Genomic DNA, 21,251 nt, shown 5'->3' on the forward strand with positions numbered 1-21,251 from the left:
TCGACACGAGCGACATTTCCCCAATGTCGTTGCCGGTACCTCAACCCAACCGTCACCCCGAAAAAGATGTTGTGTTTGTAGCAGGAGTGGAATAAGGCGTGACACCCGCTATTTCTGTCCTGACCACCCTGCCCTATGCTTAGGGGAGTGTTTCCGGAAGTACCACACACAGGTACACCTAGCATAGGGCCCATTCACACAGAGCTGCTGCAAACGTCTCCTTTCACCTTGGACAAAGTGCATAACGCACTTCGCCACATCTTTGGGCGATTTGCGCTTTGCACATTGACCCATGGGGAAGGAGAGGTTTGTTCTATAAAGATAAAAAAAAAAAAAAAACACCAGTAAGCAAAAAGGTTAATGTTCAGTTCAAAAAGTTAAAGTTTATATGTTCTGTTCCAAAGTTAATAAAATTATTGCGTTGCGGCTTGTTTTTTTGTTTTTTTACCTTCCAGGTGGACCAACCGATCGACTAGCTGCAGCACTGATGTGCATTCTGACAGAAGCATTGCGCTGCAGTCAGATTACACGCAAGTCGGTGTATGCGGCGCTGCAAGACGAGATTTCTCCTCTGCAGTAAAAGATACGTTTGCCAAGGCATATTAGCTGAGGAGGCGGCGGTGTTCCTATGCTTTGGCAAACACTTTGTATGTAAAAATAAAATAAAAATCCCGGCAATGATTTATTCATCCACATCGATTGATGTGAATGGAGAAATCTGGTTTGCCAGGGCATACGAGCTAAGTGGGTATGGATGTTGGGATGTTGGGCGGAGCTCCTATGTCCTGGCAGACGCCTTTCCCCTCCTTTTTTTTTTTTTGGCAGAGATTTTTTCATCCACATTGATCGATGCGAATGAAGAAATCTGTGCCGAGGATTGGACCTTCACAAATAAGACATTGTTGAGCTATTCTCCTGAAAAACCCTTTACCAGTTCATCACCCTATACTACAAGACGTTCTGGGCATTACCTGGCAAACCACTCTAGATCATCAGGAGCACAACGGGAATGTAAGCATTAACCCCTGAACCACACAATGTAAAATACGTGATGCATACAGTACAAGTAGAAAATTGTCAAAGGGACCATATTGTGGTCTCCAACATGGGCATCAATGTGTTTAAAAAATCTGAGTGAAGGGTGATATCTTTACTAACATTATCATCATCATCTATAAGACACTTTATTTGTAGCATCTTCCTGAGGAACATACTGTATGATTAAGTGGAAAATTCCTGTATTCCGCCTAAACACATCGAGTTCTTCAGCAGGGTCACATGTTCACCATCATCCTCGCTTCCCTTTTTCTTAAAACTTCTCAGCTCGCATAGAGGTCTGATCAGTGAAGAAGATGAGAGTATTACTCCTCTTATTTGGCAGTTACCTATGTCTTCCATGTAACAGTGAGTATTTATATGCAATGGTTAAATGAGCGCTTGAGGGAGAACACCCCCTTCTCCTGCTCCCACCACATGGTTTTTTTTTTTTCACAAAGGAGGCGTCAGGGTCACATATTATAACTGCACTGATTGAAGCAAAGCTTTATTTTTTAAAGAAAACAACTTTGCTCCAATTATAAAGACACAATATCCTGATTATCATTCACAATTTTTTCCAGATTGTTATACACTTAGGGGGAGATTTATCAAACTGGTGTAAAGAAGAACTGGCTGAGTTGCCCATAGCAACCAATCAGATTCCACCTTTCATTTTCCAAAGGAGCTGTGAAAAATGAAGGGTGGAATCTGATTGGTTGCTATGGGCAACTAAACCAGTTCTACTTTACACCAGTTTGATAAATGACCCCATTAATGTTTAACATTTTCGTTGCTTTACACATTACCACTGAGTAAAAAATACAATAAAGCACAACATTTAACTTAACTTAATAACAGTGCAATAACTCTGTTAATTAACCATTTCCAGTAGTTTTTCAGGGGTACTGCACATTGGGGTAGTAGTTTAGTAAAACTGTATATTCTTCAATTCTTGCTCATAATGTTTTTTTTTATGTTTACTATACTACTGATGTTCAAGGCATTGTCTGATGAATGCAACCCCTATTCAAATGATGGGCATCCTGGAGGTGGGGTCACCTTTATCCACTTCTGTTAGCCAAAATAGACCACCCTTGAAAAAGAGTTGTAAGGTGGTGGAGGAGCCGCTGTAGTGTAATATGCCAGAAAGAGAAGCCAATTACATTAACTTTAATAGACTATAAAGCACCATCAGGCGCATTAACACAAGATATGTTGACCCTGCATTCCTATATGGAGAAAGTAGAGCTGAGAAATAAGCCAGTCCATTTGTGTTATGTCAGTAGTGAGGAGTAAACATGTATATAAGGACTGTAGCAGCCGCCTTAGGGAGAAGAGGCACATCTGCTGGGGGTGAGCACTGGGTAAAGGCCTGCTGTAGCAAGTAAAGAATGCCTTCTGCATGAAAGTAGAGCAGGGGTGTTATGAAGTGTACATCCCCTGCCAGAGAGCAATGGCAGTTGTCACTACAGCTGGGGTGACTCAAAGATGGCCATGAGTGCAGGTAATGTCCACAATGATGGCTGCAGTGAAGTGAGACAGCTACAATGAAAACGGATAGCTTATGAAAGGGAATTCTGATGTAATGGTTACAGCAATGATCCTGGTGAGAGAATCTGGGTCCCCAGCAGAGAAGCACTAAGGGTTAATGTCGCGAATCCAAAGAGAAGACAGTACTCTGACCTGTGCATTAGCCTCTTGAAAACACTCAAGCAGTGGAAGAGTAATGCCCCAGGCGTCTGTAAGAACTGCAAGTGAGTTGAGCCCCCAAGCTGGACATCTGGTGGTCTGTTGGCCTTACATTGCCCCTGCAGCAGGGAGGTCCCCCTTGGGACTACAGAATGGACTATATATAGTTAAAAGGACTGTGCCTCTGAATGAGTGCTGCCACAATACTTGTGCAAAAGGACATCTACTCCATAGCTTAACACCACCACCAACGGTGGGCACTCCTCTTGTAGAATCACCAATGGATAGCTACTGTAGAGGAACTGTCTGGAAACTTGTGTCTTCCCACAGCCATGTATCAAAAGTGTTTTTAATCCAAATGGGGTTATCTCATTAATTAATCTATTGCTTTTTAAGCTTTTGTTGCTTCTGTAAATTATTTTTTGCTTTATTTCAGGTGCAGTTGGAAATTCTTGGTCTTTACAAGTTTCCAAAGATGTTACGGGTGAGGTTGGTAAAATAGCCTCTCTGCCCTGTCTGTTCAGTCACCCTCACAAGAGCCATGACAGTGGGTTAACAGTCATATGGAGAATCAAACATCCTTACAATGGCACGGTGGTCTTCAAGTGTGTGAGCGACAGCTTCAGGGAACCTTGTAAAACTACCATCAACTACATGAACAAGTTCAGTTTGATTGGGAACCTTCATAACAACAACATCTCCATCAGCATTAAGAACCTGACGTGGGAGGATAGTAATAGATACTACTGCCGGGTGGAGCTGTCCAGCGATAGACATGACAAATATGAAACTAAATCCGGTACTTGGCTGCATTTAACTGGTAAGAAAAGAAGTTCACATTCTCCAACCTTATGTTAGAACCAGTAAGTGTGGACCCACTGTGCAAACTAACCAGTTTGGCTTTGAGCTAAACCTAAGGATGTTGTCCGCTGGTATTCACCCTTTAATCCCTATACACGGATCTGGACTTTGCTGAAGGGAGCCAACCAGGTCGCTACCTCCTGTAGTAGTACTGGTGTAGTTGGCAGCTAACCAGCAGGGGTCAGAGATTCTGGTGTAAAGCACCAAGCGATCAGGCAAAACTTGGTCAAACAATAGAAAGTCAGGGCAGGTAGGGTTAACGCGTATCTGAAAAACAGTCCAAGGTCAAGACAGACGATAAGGCAAAACTGTACACAGGCAATAGGTCAGGACAGGAGATTTAGAGAAACTTCAGTAGTCTGGCAGGGATTCAGTACATGTGTAGTCAGACAGCAATTAACACCTTAACTTATTCACTAGTGACTAGGCACCTAATGGTCAGGCACCCTCCCCTTTGGGAGGCTGCCTAAAATAGCCCTAAATCTCCAGCGATTAGATGGGGAACATTTTAGCTTTGTGCCCTCTGGCCCTTTAAAAAGCTGAGTCAGTGCGCATGCCATACCTGGGACACGAGCAGGCAGAGGCTGTATCAATCAGTAACACGTGGAGGAAGGTTGTGGTATGCAGCGTGGCATCTGTACTCACCAAGTGAATCAGGACAGCGGTGGGCGCAGACCCTCTTCACAATACCCTAATGATAGCCGTCTATGAGATTGTATGAGTTGAGAGGATCAGAGCGAGTCTTGTCGGTTGAGATATTTGTAACGTTACTTCCTTCCATCAATGGACTCCGCCTAATGAGTATATATTGTGGGCATAGCTGGGAGTCACCCTCTAAGCTAAGGCTCCTTTTACATGCAAGATATAACTGGCCACAACGATTGCCGATCAATCACACTGCAAATCCATCAGTGCTCGATAAAACGTGCTTTTGCACTGGTCAATTGTCGGGGGTCAGAGCCGAACTTACCATGGTTCAGAATTTATAATCTGTTCATTTGCATTATTATTATGTAGAAATTTTTTGCCAAAAAACTTTTAGTTTAACTGCCACATAAAAGATGCAATCGGTTGACAAACGAGCATTTTGTTTCTCGTCGGCTGATCACAGACACTTTTACATTGGGAAATAATTGGGAATAAGCATCTCTTTAAACATTCATTTGGCCAACAATGTCCATGTAAAATGTCCTTGAGGCTCCATGGCTAACTTGGCCAGATGCCATAGTGGCATGGTTCAGAGATGTTGATAAGAGTGGTAGTATCTTTCTTTCCCAGTATCATAGATGGTACCACTATTTGGAGGCCACCACTAACTGCCACACTGGCAAGGTGTCTTGACTGCTTGCATCTTGGCCTTGGGCCACCACCACATCATTGATTTATGTCTCATGACACGACTGTCATTTTCAGATGGATCTAGATGTGTCTTTATCCCTCATCCAAGAGCTCCTCCTGATAGGCCCGCAATATTGCCTCATGAATGAACTTTAGTTTGGCATTTCAATTAGAAAAGTTGCAGACAAGGCTATTTTAGTAGGATTAGCTGGTATTATAGCCTGACCGTTCATCAATGCCTGCTATTATGCCAGATCCTTTGTTTCCTGGGTTACTGTCTCATCAGCCAGTGTTGATGGAAGAGATGGGACAAAAAACTGCTGGCTGCAGCTAAAAAGTGACAACCCCTGCCTGTAGAATCATTACTAAAGCATAGTATGATCCCATGTACTCCAGTGAGAAGAGCTCATCTGTTACAGGTCCTTCTCAAAAAATTAGCATATTGTGATAAAGTTCATTATTTTCTGTAATGTACTGATAAACATTAGACTTTCATATATTTTAGATTCATTACACACCAACTGAAGTAGTTCAAGCCTTTTATTGTTTTAATATTGATGATTTTGGCATACAGCTCATGAAAACCCAAATTTCCTATCTCAAAAAATTAGCATATTTCATCCGACCAATAAAAGAAAAGTGTTTTTAATACAAAAAAAGTCAACCTTCAAATAATTATGTTCAGTTATGCACTCAATACTTGGTCGGGAATCCTTTTGCAGAAATGACTGCTTCAATGCGGCGTGGCATTAAGGCAATCAGCCTGTGGCACTGCTGAGGTGTTATGGAGGTCCAGGATGCTTCGATAGCGGCCTTAAGCTCATCCAGAGTGTTGGGTCATGCGTCTCTCAACTTTCTTTTTCCAATATCCCACAGATTCTCTATGGGGTTCAGGTCAGGAGAGTTGGCAGGCCAATTGAGCACAGTAATACCATGGTCAGTAAACCATTTACCAGGGTTTTGGCACTGTGAGCAGGTGCCAGGTCGTGCTGAAAAATGAAATCTTCATCTCCATAAAGCTTTTCAGCAGATGGAAGCATGAAGTGCTCCAAAATCTCCTGATAGCTAGCTGCATTGACCCTGCCCTTGATAAAACACAGTGGACCAACACCAACAGCTGACATGGCACCCCAGACCATCACTGACTGTGGGTACTTGACACTGGACTTCAGGCATTTTGGCATTTCCCTCTCCCTAGTCTTCCTCCAGACTCTGGCACCTTGATTTCCGAATGACATGCAACAGTCCAGTGCTGCTTCTCTGTAGCCAAGGTCAGGCGCTTCTGCCGCTGTTTCTGGTTCAAAAGTGGCTTGACCTGGGGAATGCGGCACCTGTAGCCCATTTCCTGCACACTCCTGTACACGGTGGCTCTGGATGTTTCTACTCCAGACTCAGTCCACTGCTTCCGCAGGTCCCCCAAGGTCTGGAATTGGTCCTTCTCCACAATCTTCCTTAGGGTCCGGTCACCTCTTCTCGTTGTAGAGGGTTTTCTGCCACACTTTTTCCTTCCCACAGACTTCCCACTGAGGTGCCTTGATACAGCACTCTGGGAACAGCCTATTTAAATTTCTTTCTGTGTCTTACCCTCTTGCTTGAGGGTGTCAATGATGGCCTTCTGGACAGCAGTCAGGTCGGCAGTCTTACCCATGATTGCGGTTTTGAGTAATGAACCAGGCTGGGAGTTTTTAAAAGCCTCAGGAATCTTTTGCAGGTGTTTAGAGTTAATTAGAGTTAATTAGTTGATTCAGATGATTAGGTTAATAGCTCGTTTAGAGAACCTTTTCATGATATGCTAATTTTTTGAGATAGGAATTTTGGGTTTTCATCAGCTGTATGCCAAAATCATCAATATTAAAACAATAAAAGGCTTGAACTACTTCAGTTGGTGTGTAATGAATCTAAAATATATGAAAGTCTAATGTTTTTCAGTACATTACAGAAAATAATGAACTTTATCACAATATGCTAATTTTTTGAGAAGGACCTGTATATGTTGATATCACAGCTAAAAAAGCATTGAGGAATGTCTTTTTCCAAAAGCATGCTTCCTACATAATGCATAATTGCCCACATTCCCACATTTGGAGGACAGTTCCTAACTTCCTAACTTTCAGAGACCATCTCGGCAAACTTGGGCTTTGCTAGGCCAAAAAGCAGCATGGCTTGGATAAGTCCCTTCTAGAAATGGGTGTTTCCGGCTGGTTTGGCGCAACCATGGCAGCAGGGCTTAAATGTCCTCGAATTTACTAACAAGAAGAGTGGTAAGCAGGATAATGTTCATGACTTCGTCAAACTCTTTAGGTAGCCCCAAAACAGGGCTGTCTTTAACGCGGGGCAAAAGGGGCAGCTGCCCCAGGCCCAGCTGCTCCTGGGGGGCCCAAGGCAGCTACCTCTTGAGCCCCGCTGGCCACTGCCCACAAATTCGATAACATCGAGTGGCGTGTTGGGGGGGGGCAGTCCGCCCCGGGTGTCAGGTTGTCAGCTACACAGAGGGGTGCTGCCATGCCTGCCTGCTTGGGGGCACTCCAGGCAGCGAACTGTGAGAGCTGTGATTCTCTTAGGAGAAAGGACCTTAGATGACATCATCACCATGTGACCAGTAACATAGCAATAGCACTGGTCACATGGCTATGAGGTAATCAAAGGTCCTTTCTTTCTCAACCAGGAGTTTTGCTGCAGGAGAAGTTTGCCATAATTGTGGAGCTTTTTTTTTTGTGAAGATTACATCAGGAAGAGGTGACAGGGGCTGTTATGCTAATATACTGTAAGCTACTGTATAGTGGGGTGCTGTATAGTGTGTGGTGCTATACTGCTCTACTGTATACTATGGGGTGCCGTATACTGTGGGGTGCTGTATACTGTGGAGTGCTATACTGCTCTACTGTATACTGTGGGGTGCTGTATAGTGTGGGGTGCTGTACTGCTCTACTGTATACTGTGGGGTGCTGTATATTGTGGAGTGCTATACTGCTCTACTGTATACTGTGGGGTGCTGTATAGTGTGGGGTCCTATACTGCTCTACTGTATACTGTGGGGTGCTGTATACTGTGGGGTCCTATACTGCTTTACTGTATACTGTGAGGTGGTATACTCTATGCTATAGGTTGCTATACTGCATACTGTGGGGTGTTATACTATTTATTGCATACTGTGGGGCGTTGTATACTGTGGGGTGCTATACTATATATTGCATACTGTGGGGTACTATATACTATAGGGTGCTATACTGCATACTGTGGGGTGCTGTATACTATAGGGTGCTATACTGCATACTGTGGGGTGCTGTATACTATAGGGTGCTATACTGCATACTGTGGGGTGCTGTATACTATAGGGGGCTATACTGCATACTGTGGGGTGCTGTATACTATAGGGTGCTTTACTGCATACTGTGGGGTGCTGTATACTATAGGGTGCTATACTGCATAATGTGGGGTGCTGCATACTATAGGGTGCTATATTGCATACTTTGGGGTGGTGTATACTATAGGGCAGTCATGGCTAACCTTGGCACTCACGCTGTGGTGGAACTACGACTCCCAGCATGCTCCATTTATTTCTATAGAGTTCTCTTGGGAGTTGTAGTTTTACCACAGCTGGAGTGCCAAGGTTAGCCATCACTGCTATAGGGTGTTATACTGCATACTGTGGGGTGCTGTATACCTTTAGGGTGCTATACTGCATACTGTGGGGTGCTGGGGTGTACTGTAACGCTAGGGTGAGCCGAGCCCCGGTCTCCTTCCTGAACTGCAGAGCAGTGCCCACTTACAGCCCTGAGCCCAGAGCACTGATCCTGAGTCTGCTGGAGTCTTCACAACTGTATGTATTTACAGCAATTCACTGTACTCTACTAGGAGTGTGGCTTTGTGTGTGTGTGTGTGTTGTGGTGGAGGGCGTTATTGCATGCTGCTAGGGTGTGGGAAGTCGGGATCCAGGGGGCCCAAGTAAATTTTTGCCCAGGGTCCAATCAATATTAAAGACGGCCCTGCCCAGAAAGTAGATATACTTTGAGCCCCTGAGGAGCCAGTGCAGAGGATGGGAGTCGTAGTGGCCCTGATGAAATGTTGTGTTGTGTCACAGTGTAGTTCCTCAGACCGTCGCTCCCTGGGGTTTGGCGCAGTAAATAATTGATGTGAAGGAACCTGGCAGAGATTACAGAACAAAGAACGTATTTCTTTACAAAAAACTAATATCAGCACATCAAGCAGCAGTTTGTACAAAGTGCAATTTCTCATCCCATATTATGGGGTATGGTGGCTGGCAATGTGGCAGAAGATGACACTTGGAAGTTTGCCAGATGACAATGTCTCTCTCCTAATTCCCTTCCCTACAGCTGTATTCTGGCACCAGAGGCTGATGCAGGCTCCTAGCTATGCCTTTTCTGAACTGCGGTGGTGGTGTCTTAACTTGTTTCTGCTCACCTTGCAGCAGAGTCTGTAAAGCTTGATTGCCTGATCACTCTGACACCAATACGCCGCTGCAGGTTCTCTGGGGCAATGGTCCTCCTAGATGATCCTGTGGCCTTCATGGCCTGAAAGAGCGGTAGCTGGATCGCATGTTCCCTTAATCCTCACTCTCTTCACCTCTCTTGGAAGGAAGTCGGACCAGCCCACTGCTACCAAAAGGGGAGGAATGGGAGGGTGTGTCCAATTCCTGTTGCCAAACACTGCCAACTGTACCCCATCTGCTGGTGAACAAAATGTATAGCATGACATTACAGTACAAACCATTTACAATAGTAAGTCTCCCTGGTCTGGGGTACAGCAGATAAGTTACAACAGCCATTTTTAGCAGCTTTGAAGCTATCACTGAAATGCATAGCCTCTGCTTTGTTTTATATATACATATAGGTGTGTGGAGGTGTAAAAAAAACGTAGGATAAAGGATTAATATTGCACTACATTATACTACAGCATGTTGTGTTATATAAGTGATATATGTATATTTCCAGCTGCTCCTAGGATTGTTAACATCTCGGTGGCATTTGATAAAGCTCTGGGGTACCACGCGGTCTGTACAGCTGAAGGGGAACCAGTACCATCTTTGTTCTGGACTGACCCTATAAATAATCATGAAGATCCGTTTCTTACCAGTCCCATCTTAAAGCATCAACGAACCACAGAACTGCACCACCTGAGGCATGATGGGAAATACACGTGTGTGGCAACAAACAGTCATGGAAAAGTAGAAGGATCCGTGTACTTCTATAAATTTACAGCAGAGGGCAGCAGCAGAATGGGGTACACTATATTATGTGCTGCACTTGGAGCCAAACTGCTACTGCTGTTCCTGATGTTTGGGGCAGTCAGCTATTACAGCAGAGGTAAGCCTGTGCTTTATTAACAGTTGCAAACAGTCCTGATTTTGCCTTCTTTGTCCCTATTTTTTTAAGGAGAATCTCTTTAACGTTTTGTTCTGGGCACTGGCCCATAAATGCAGCGGCAGATAAAAGAGGCGATGGGAGATTAAAAGGGTTTTGCAGAATTCTATAACTGATGATCGGTCATCTGGATAGGTCATCAGTATCTGATACCCGGGACCCCTGCCGTTCAGCTGTTTGAGAAGGCACCACCACTGCCTTCTCCCTGCTTACCAAGCACAAGCGCCGTACATTGTATAGTGGCTGTGGTTGGTATTACATTAAGCTCCATTCCCTTCTATGGGGCTGAGCTGCGCCTAGGCCAAGTGACGGAGAGAAGGCCATGGCGCTCACAGGTATGTTAGTGCCTTCTCAAACAGCTGATTGGCGGGTGTCCAGAGGCTAGGTCATCAGTATTAAAGTCTAAGAAAACTCCTTTAAAGGGGTTCTCCAGGAATTCAAAAAATGAAAATACTTAAATATTATTTTATAATAAATATATTCACAAATACCTTTCATTACTTAGAATGGTTTGTTTTGTCTAGGCAGCAATCATTAGGAGAAATAAAATGGCCGCCATCCTATCAGTACACACAAAACCTGTCCTAATCACACAGGAGGACAAGTTACTTCACCACAATGAGCCATAGTGCTGCCTCCTCCTCCTCTCTGCTCTGCTTGTCAGGAATCATGGTCCTGAATACAGGTGAATCTCTGTGGGAATGGAGAAGATGAGGAGACATGAGAGGAGGTGAGGTGTGGCTAATGAGCAGCAGCACTTGTATACAGTCTCCATTACCACAGTCTGTCCTATCAGTCCTCTCTGTACTTCATGTCTCCTCATGAACTAAATTCACCAGAGATTCAGATAAAGTTCTTATCAGCTATATTCAGGATTATAATCCCTGACAAGTAGAGAGGAGGATGAGGAGGATGAGGCGGCTCTTTATCTCAGTGTTGTAAAGTAACTTGTCCTCATGTGAGATTAGGACAGGTATTGTGTGAACTAATGGGATGGCGGCCATTTTATTTCCCCTGATTATTGCTCTCCAGACAAATTGAGCCATTATAAATATGAAAGGTATTTGAGAATATATTTATAATAAAGTAATAATTACCGTTATGTATTTTCATTTTCTTAATTCCCGGAGAACCCCTTTAAGTTAAAAAAAAAAACTGGATAACCCCTGAAATTACCTCTCCGTGCTCCTGACTCTTTGGTTCTGGGCTCTGCTAAGATCTGGTCTGAGGTCTGAATTTTGGAATATGGTACAAGATTTCATTTTTAGAGTCTAAAATTTGGTGTCTGAATTATGCTGTCTGGTCTGGGGTCTAAACTTTTGGGCATAGGGTCTAAATTTGGGGTCAGCGTTCTGGAGTCGGGAACCATTTTTAATTTTAACTTGACTGAAATGGCGCCTGGGATGACTGTTGTGGGCAATCCTCTGCCTCTGTACTGTCTTCATTGTAAGGTATAGGCTAGATACAGGGAATATTCAGGAAAAGTCTGCATTCTAGCAAACCCAAACAAATGTGAAATGTACCAAGAAGAAATTTACAGTTTTTTTTAAATAGTGCAGCATTAAAAGGGGAACTCTTACTACATAAAAACCATTTAGTCCCTAAAATGACAGTCAGGGGACCAGAACAGTCTAGAGCAGGGAACAGCAACCTTCGGCACTCCAGCTGCACACTTTTTTGACTGTTCTTGTAACTCCCACAGAAGTGAAAAGGAGTTGTAGTTTCAAAACAGCTGGAGTGCCAGAGGTTGCTGATCCCTAGTCTAGAGACTGGATGGAAAGTCTTGGCTATTGCAAGTGACATCTAGTGGCCAATATGAAAAATGCACTTTTCTACCAGTTTCAAAAATGTGACAAAGCTCTCCACTCTCCGATGCTGATATCCTTCACACCAGTGCAATCTGAGCTGTGTTCACAGTGACATAATGCTGTAGACTGCAGTAATGTTTCTGTCCACAATGACGTTACGCTCTTCGGCAACAATGGACCCTGCATTTTTCCACCATAGATGTAATTTCACTCAGGTCTACTTAGAATCCAGCCACTAGATGGCACAATGTCAACATTTATTTTTTACTGATTCATTACCACTATTTAGTTGACTCCATCTGTAGATGAATGGATGGAATCTGTTCTACACATACTTGTAAACTCTTCGGGAATGTCCAGGAGGTTCACAGAACATGGGATCATATAGGTCTGCAGCGTCTGGTCTGGGTTCTGTACTAGTTATGGGTAAAGGCTATGTACACTTCCGGGGGCATTTTATTTTTATGACTGCATTTAACTCATTTTGGGCAGAGATTTTCATTTTTGTTCTTTATTAAAAATGTTCAGCCGTTTCTGAGATACAAGGGTTCAAAATCAGTCTGTTTGCAGGCTGTCGGTTCTGTTTCTTAGACTTTTCTCACCTATCTCAAACCTCCTGACCTCATCAGCACTGATTATAGCTCAATTCTTATTCAACTGATAAGAATATGGCTTGTGTTTATGCGGTCAGGAGATCAGAGATAAGAGGTACACATGAGCTGTCAGCAGACAAGAAAACCAAGTCACAGCTTGCATAGGGGCTGTTTTTTTTTAACTCTTGTAAATCAGAAACGGCTGAACAATTTTAATAAAGACCAAATGAAAAAAATTATTTCTAGGCCAAAATGAGTAAAGTTAAAATCATAAAAAAACGCCCCCGTTGGTGTCCATAGCATTTCTTAAGTGGTCTGGAGGCTGCATTAATTTTAGAGGGTCTGGGGTCTGTATTAGGCTTCTGTCACTTCTGCGTTTCTGATGGATCCACAAAAATGTGGACGGCACACGGGCCGCATTAGATACATTTTATCGGACTGTCAAGTGATGACCAGTTCATGATCACCCAGTGACTCCTCCAATCAGCAGAAATAAAGGGGTTTTCCATTCTTTCAATATTGATGATAGGATAGGTCATCAATATTAGATTGGTGGGGATCTGACACCCAGAACCCCCATTAATCAGCTGATTTCAGCGTCTGCTGGCACCTGAAACACGGCAGTGGACAGAGCCGAAAGCAAAAGGCTTCACGTGAATGGGAGTTGAGCTGCAGTAGATCGGCACATACACTGCACAGGGGACAGAGCTTTCTGCTTCTGGCTCTGACTACAGCTTTGTTTCCGGTGAAATCAGTTGATCGTGGCCTAATGGGTGTTAGATCCCCACCAATCTGACATTGATGACCTAGATATCAAGAGACTGGTAAACTCTTGTAAGGAGCAGTGGCTCTTGCTGGTTGCTCTCCCTATTCAAGTGTCTAAGGTGTAGACCAGATGCTACGCTGCACCAAATAACAAATTCATCTCTGCTATACATACACACATTAGAAACTAACATACTGAACCTTTCTGTTCTCATTTTTCCCCTATCAAGCTGATGATACAAAGTCTATTGCTGACCCTTCACGGTAAGTAGCATTTATTCTTATTTTTTGCGGGGCCGCGGAACGGAGCTACGGATGAGGACAGCACATGGTATGCTGTCTGCATCTTTTGCGGCCCCATTGACATAAATGGGTCCGCACCCGTTTCGCAAAATTGCAGAATGGATGCGGACCCAGAAATACGGTCATGTGAATGGACCCTTAGGCCTCATGCACACGAACGTATTTTCTTTCCACGTCCGTTCAGGTTTTTTTTGCGGATTATATACGGAACCATTCATTTCAATGGGTCTGCAAAAAAACGGAATTTACTCCATGTGCATTCCGTTTCCGTATGTCCGTATTTCCGTTCCGCAAAAAAATAGAACATGTCTTATTATTGTCCACATTACGGACAAGGATAGGACTGTTCTATTAGGGGCCGGCTGTTCCGTTCCACAAAATACGGAATGCATACGGACGTCATCCGTATTTTTTGCGGATTCGTTTTTTGCGGACCACAAAATACATACGGTCGTGTACATGAGGCCTTTCTGTGATCGTACAGGTGTACAATGTATGATGTTGCTGTGCCTTTCTTATAGACCGGTGCGTTCGGAATAGTGATTAGTATAGAGCAAAACTATGGGGGTCATTTATCAAACTGGTGTAAAGTAGAACTAGCTTAGTTGCCCATAGCAACCAATAAGATCCCTCCTTTCATTTTCCAAAGAAGCTGTACAAAATGCATCTGATTGGTTGCTATGGGCAACTAAGCCAGCTCTACTTTACACCAGTTTGATAAATGACCCCCCCATATTCTTGTCATGAGTATCTGTGCCTCTTTGGATGCATCGGTAACTGTATCTGCCTTGGCAGCAGCTGTCTGACGCTGGTTGCTAAAGGGTTCCTATAACTTTTATGAAGCTTTCGACAAGTCATAGTGATATATCAGAAGCTTTGATCGGTGGGTGCCCCAGTGCTGAACACTAAAATGAAGGGGTAGAAGTGCTCCTAGACTTTCTATGACCCCGTACGATTAGCGATCAGTGGTGGTCTCAGCACCAGGACCCCACTGATCAAAACCTCTGATATGTCACATGTTAAAATGTATTACAAAATGATGGGTACCCTATATAAGGAAAATGATTGCCCCCCTAAACCACCAGGGGCAAGTGACCATTCTGCTCCTCATGTGCTTAGAGGTGGCCTCGTTTGAACCCCTTTTACCACTGCTCGTCTCGTATACAAATGAGTGCTTTGGAGCCAAGAAGATGGAGACGCTGAGAACTGAAGTCGAGGCTTGATTGACTTCCCTGTGGGCACAGAACATCTTCAGCAGCCCCCCCAGGTCTTATGCGATTTTGCATCCTATTCCCTGATCCCTGCTCCGCTACACTGCACTGACACCAAGGGACCCTGCATTGTACCTCAAAACCATCAACCCCAAGGGCACCTCGTCTGACACCAGATAGGAGAGCCCAAAACCAGAGAGACCACCGAAAGGAAGAACACGTGCATCTTCCCATCACTGTATAACCCGGGGAGCGTCAGAGTGAGCGAGTACTACAACCACCATTCTTGCTACTATCACTCCTCTCCTCCTCCTGGGCTCGCTGCATTATTTAGCTACAATTAGGACAGTATCACTTTTTTCTCTCCTTCAAATAAAAAGTCATGTTTTCCCAAGGACCTTCACAGAATATGATCCAACCTCGAAGACACTCATGATGCGAATCCCAGATAAATCTCACATCGTAGTGGGTGCTGTTCCTGCTGTACATCTGCAGTGGCAGCCCAGGAGAGGCAAGTGGAGGATGAGAGTGGTAGTTACTCTGGCAAGGATGGTTATACACACGGATCACAGTGGCAATCCTCACATCGATACCCTGCTAGGGCCGTCCAGTGATAAGAGGGCGCCCCCTTTCTTCCCTCGGGTGTTGGGGTTCCTGCCTGGCGGTAGTTTGGTCGCCCTTGTGGTTCAGTATTTTGGCAGGGTGCGAGGCAGGAGTGTATAGAGGCAGGTGCAATGGCCGGCGAATGGTGATGGTATCAGTGACCAGGCCAGTTGGTGAGAATAAATAGGTCTCTTTTTACTCAAGTGTAGAATAGGGGTAGTAGTACATCCAACAGTATCGAGGCACAATTCCTGTGAACAGCAGTGCAGTTGTTTTCCTATAGCAATGTTTGAATGGATAGCAATGATGGAGGTTGTGGTACTTCTTCTCTCTGTCTTTCCAAAGCCTCTCTGCAGAACCTTAGGCATGCATTTGAGGTTTTTAGTATAGGTTCTGTAATTCCTAGCTGAGAGATGCAGGTTTTAGACACAGCTGGCCAGACCATCTAAAAGGGTGGAAGGGTGCGTTATCAATGTTCCCTCTCACAGCAGCAAAATCTCTTTGTGCTATAAAAGTGCACAGTACCTTGCTGACTGACTCCAGTGCACGGCCTTGCTGATTATGGACCTTCTAGTTTCCTGGCTTGAGTTGTTATAGTCTCACAGATTATGGTTCTCTGGAACACCAGCCTAGCTCTGAGGAGACTAGACTGGAACTTACTCTAATCATGGGTGGACCCTGGTCTATCTCCCAGCAACCTTAAAGGGGGTAGGTCATGGTGATTAACCCTGGCTTATCCATACAATACTATTGAGTAGGCAAATACAGCAAATAAAAACATCTTCTGTAACCAGAGAGCAATACAACAATTAACCCTTTGCAGTTACCTTGTTCTGAGGTACTGCACATCACTTTATTACATATGAGGATTACAAGAAATGTTTCTTGTCTTGTAGGAACACACAGGAGTCCACATATGAAAATTACAACCAGAGATCTCAGTGATGTCCTTGCGTCAAGAGAAACAATTTCTAAAGATCCAGCCTGGACTTATGCATACAGTATATTGTATTTGATATCAACTTTTCCTTTACTATAGTTATCTCATATTATTCAACGCTTCCAATTTAATGTAGTTTTCCTCTTGTGTTCTGGGTAAATAAAATTTTTACTGAATGTGTAAACAAAAAAACCCTGCATTTTATTAAAAGTTAAAGAGGATCTGGCACCTCTTCTGACATGCCTGTTTTATTAGCTTCATGCATTCCCCATGTAATAACCATTCTGGAGCATCTATTCTTACGTCTCTATGTTGTGCCATTTAGTGTGCTCTACAGAACACCCAAGCACAAAGGAAGTCAATGGGAGAACCCGAGCATTAATCTCTTAAGATCAGACACCAAAAGTTGAAGTCCCAAAGTAGGACAAAAAATAAAGTGAAAAAAAAGTTGAAAAAATAAAGTTTCCCCCCCAAAAATTAAAAGTTTCAAGTAAAAAAAACTTTCCCCCAAATAAAGTTAAAAAAAATTGAAAAAAAATAGGGAAAAAGACGTAGACATATTAAGTATTACCGCGTCCGTATCGACCGTCTCTATAAACATATCACATGACCTAACCCCTCAGATGAACACCGTAAAAAATAAAAACTGTGCTAAATAAACCATTTTTTTTGCCACCTTACATCACAAAAAGTACAACAAGAGATCAAAAAGGCATATGCCTACCAAAATAGTACCAATCTAACCGTCACCTCATCCCGCAAAAAACTATAATTTAAAAAAAAAAAATTAAAAAAAAAAAAAAAAAAGCTGTTATTGTGTAAAACTTAAGTAAATAAAAAAAGTATACATATTAGGTATCACTGCGTCCGCAATATAAAAATATCACATGACCTAACCTCTCAGTTGAACACCGTAAAAAATAAAAAAAAAAAACGGTGTAAAAAAAAGCCATTTATTGTCACCTTACATCACAAAAAGTGTAATAGCAAGCGATCATAAATTCCTACGCACCCCAAAATAGTGCCAATCAAATAGTCATCTCATCCCGCAAAAACCATACCCTACCCAAGATAATTTCCCAAAAACTGAAAAAACTATGGCTCTCAGACTATGGAAACACTAAAACATGATTTTTTTTGTTTCAAAAATGAAATCATTGTGTAAAACTGACATAAATAAAAAACAATGTATACATATTAGGTATTGCCGCATCCGTAATAACATGCTCTATAAAAATATCACATGACCTAACCCCTCAGGTGAATACCGTAAAGAAAAAAAAAAAGGTGTAAAAAAAGCCATTTTATGTCACCTTACATCATAAAAAGTGTAATAGCAAGCGACAAAAAATTAAAACGCACCCCAAAATAGTCCCATTTAAACCATCATCTCATCCCGCAAAAATCATACCCTACCCAAGATAATCGCCTAAAAACTGAAAAAACTATGGCTCTTAGACTATGGAGACACTAAAACATGATTTTTTTTTGTTTAAAAAATGAAATCATTGTGTAAAACTTACATAAATAAAAAAATAGTATACATATTAGGTATTGCCGCATCCACAACCTGCTCTATGAAAATACCACATGATCTAACCTGTCAGATGAATGTTGTAAATAACAACAAAAAACTGTGCCAAAACTGCTATTTCTTTTTACCTTGCCTCACAAAAAGTGTAATATAGATCAACAAAAAATCATATGTACCCTAAACTAGTACCAAAAAAACTGCCACCCTATCCTGTAGTTTCTAAAATGGGGTCACGTTTTTGGAGTTTCTACTCTAGGGGTGCATCAGGGGGGCTTCAAATGGGACATGGTGTCAAAAACCCAGTCCAGCAAAATCTGCCTTCCAAAAACCGTATGACATTCCTTTCCTTCTGTTCCCTGCCGTGTGCCCGTACACCAGTTTACGACCACATATGGGGTGTTTCTGTAAACTACAGAATCAGGGCCATAAATATAGAGTTTTGTTTGGCTGTTAACCCTTTGCTTTGTAACTGGAAAAAAATTATTAAAATGAAAATCTGCCAAAAAAGTGAAATTTTGAAATTGGTTCTCTATTTTCCATTAATTCTTGTGGAACACCTAAAGGGTTAACCAAGTTTGAAAAATACGTTTTGAATACCTTGAGGGGTGTAGTTTCTAAAATAGGGTCATTTTTGGGTGGTTTCTATTATGTAAGCCTCACAAAGTGACTTCGGACCTGAACTGGTCCTTTAAAAAGTGGGTTTTTGAAAGATTTTAAGATTTGCTTCTAAACCTTGTAACATCCCCAAAAAATAAAATATTTCCAAAATGATCTAAACATGAAGTAGACATATGGGTAATGTAAAGTAATAATTTTTTGGGGAGGTATTACTATGTATTATAGAAGTAGAGAAATTGAAAATTAAAAATTTGAAAATTTTTCCAAATTTTGGGTAAATTTGGTATTTTTTTATAAATAAAAATGCATTTTTTTGCCTTGAAGTACAATATGTGAAAAAAATAACATTCTCAGAATGGCCTGGATAAGTCAAAGCATTTTAAAGTTATCACCACATAAAGTGACACTGGTCAGATTTGCAAAAAATGGCCTGGTCCTTAAGGTGAAAATGAGCCCGGTCCCTAAGGGGTTAAACCAGGCACCCCCTGCTCTGAAGAGAGGGGGGGTGTCTGGTTCACATGAAAAGGTCAGAAATTGATGGAAACACCACTGTAATGGGGAGGATGTCTGGATGCATCTTGAACTCCCAGGTCGCTGCTGGGAATGATTTTGTCTGAGTAGTACGCCACTTTTAGAGACTGACAATAGTATGCACCAAACTGAAGATAAAAATCAATTTTAGATGAAAAATTGTTAGGAAACATTCTTTCCTGTATATTTACTTGTATATGAAGTGCGAGTGCTGCCAAAAATTACAAGGAAGAGACACTCCGATACAACCTGTAAATCACATAAAGGAGGTCCTCATTCATATTGTGGTACAATTGTTCAGGTAGTGGGACTCCTACACTCATAAAGCATGTGCACTAAGTGAAAGGGCTGCCAAAAATTACAAGGACTCCTCGGCACTCCAATACAACCTTTATTGCACATAAAGGAGGGCATCATACACACCCATGAAAAATTATGATTGCTGGCCTGCTGGGAGCAAGAGCCTGCTGGTGACCCTCTAAAACATTAGGGGCGAGGGTCTGCTGCTGATCTAACTATCGAAAAAATTATGGTTGAGGGCCTGCTGCTCAGCTGACCATCGTAAAAAATTATGGTTGAGGGTCTGCTGATGAGCTGACTCTCTAAAACATTAGGGGCGAGGGCCTGCTGCTGATCTGACTATGGAAAAAATGATGGTTTAGGGCCTGCTGCTGAGCTGACCTTCTAAAATATTAGCCTAATAAGCATGTTGATATGATGGAGGAGGACAATAAAAGGAAGATTGAACCATATACCCTTTTTTTTGGTGGAAGAGGTGCATGGGAATACAGTGTATTCAATACACCATAAAAGCCACATTTAAAGTGCCTTTATGTTCAGCCACTTTCCTCTGGTGGAGTAGAGAAGTCAGGGGCAATCCAGGTCTTGTTCATTTTGATAAGAGTCAACCTATCAGTTGAAGGTCGGATGCGCTTATCAGTTATTATGCCCCCAGCAGCACTAAATACCCTCTCTGACAAAACGCTGGTGGCAGGGCAGGGCAGGCCAGCACCTCCAAGGCGTAGAGCGCCAGTTCATGCCACGTGTCCAGCTTGGACACCCAGTAGTTGTAAGGCACAGAGGGATCACTGAGGACGCTGACACGGTCTGCTACGTACTCCATCACCATCTTCCAAAACTTTTCTCTCCTTGTGACACTAGGCCACGCATCAGGGTGAGGTTTCTGGAGGGGCGTCATGAAACTGTCCCAGGCCTTGGAGAGTGTTGCCTTGCCTCTGTTGGAACTGCTGCGTGTTTCCCTCGTCTCTCCTCCTCGGTTGCCCAAGGAACTACGTACTCTGCTGCAGCGTTGTCAGCTGGAAATGTTTGGAGCAATTTTTCCACAAGGACCTTCTAGTATTGCACCATTTTGCTAGTCCTTTCCACCACAGGAATGAGAGATGAGAAGTTCTCTTTGTAGCGGGGTTTGAGAAAGGTGAACAACCAGTAATCAGTGTTGGCCAAAATGTGTATAACGTGAGGGTCACAGGAAAGGCAGCATAACATAAAGTCAGCCATGTGTGCCAGAGTCTCAACAGACAAGACTTCACTATTCATCATCAGGAGAATGACTCTCAATCTCCTCATCATCTTCGTCCTCTTCGGCCCATCCACGCTGAACAGATGGAATAAACCTGCTGTGGGTACTACCCTCTGTAGCGGAGGCAATCGTCTTCTGCTCCTCCTCCTCATCATCATCCAATTCGCACTGAGAAGACGAACGTAGGGTGGCCTGGCTATCACCCTGTGTACTTTCTTCACCCATTTCCACCTCTTCCACATGCAGAGCGTCCTCCTTCATTATGAACAGTGACCATTTCAGTAGACACAGAAGTGGGATGGTTACGCTGATAATAGCGGCATCGTCGCTCACCATCCATCCATGCCTACTCATCACTTGTGAAGAGCGGAAGCTGACTGGAAGCTGACTTGAAGCTGGTATTCCACTACTGCTCTGTGCTGCTCACACAGCCTGGCCAACATGTAGAACGTGGAGTTCCAGTGCGTGCTCACATCGAAACAACAGTCAGTGAGCTGG

General features: G+C 43.1%; 1 protein-coding gene across 2 annotated transcripts; it reads left to right on the forward strand.

The window, feature by feature from the left end:
- Positions 1–1,327: 1,327 nt before the first annotated feature.
- Positions 1,328–16,899, forward strand: SIGLEC15 (sialic acid binding Ig like lectin 15). 2 transcript variants are annotated; one of them, XM_044292624.1, is made up of 5 exons: positions 1,328–1,404; positions 3,164–3,547; positions 9,879–10,250; positions 13,704–13,737; positions 16,487–16,899. In XM_044292624.1, exons 1-5 carry the CDS (start codon positions 1,353–1,355, stop codon positions 16,533–16,535), a joined length of 891 nt encoding a protein of 296 aa, XP_044148559.1. In that variant the 5' UTR covers positions 1,328–1,352; the 3' UTR covers positions 16,536–16,899. The 2 variants fall into 2 exon arrangements, with proteins under 2 accessions (XP_044148559.1, XP_044148560.1); XM_044292625.1 differs by lacking the exon at positions 9,879–10,250.
- Positions 16,900–21,251: the final 4,352 nt, after the last annotated feature.

This window comes from Bufo gargarizans, chromosome 1 (genome assembly GCF_014858855.1).
Source record: "Bufo gargarizans isolate SCDJY-AF-19 chromosome 1, ASM1485885v1, whole genome shotgun sequence".
NCBI classification, from domain to species: Eukaryota; Metazoa; Chordata; class Amphibia; order Anura; family Bufonidae; genus Bufo; species Bufo gargarizans.

What these genes read in the sequence shown, in the direction of transcription:
- SIGLEC15 (XM_044292624.1), top strand. Translation starts at nt 1,353, where the DNA reads ATGAGAGTATTACTCCTCTTATTTGGCAGTTACCTATGTCTTCCATGT. An exon ending in AGTCAGCTATTACAGCAGAG is followed by an intron (nt 10,251 to 13,703) that starts GTAAGCCTGTGC and finishes TCCCCTATCAAG; the next exon opens with CTGATGATACAAAGTCTATT. An exon ending in TCTATTGCTGACCCTTCACG is followed by an intron (nt 13,738 to 16,486) that starts GTAAGTAGCATT and finishes CTTGTCTTGTAG; the next exon opens with GAACACACAGGAGTCCACAT.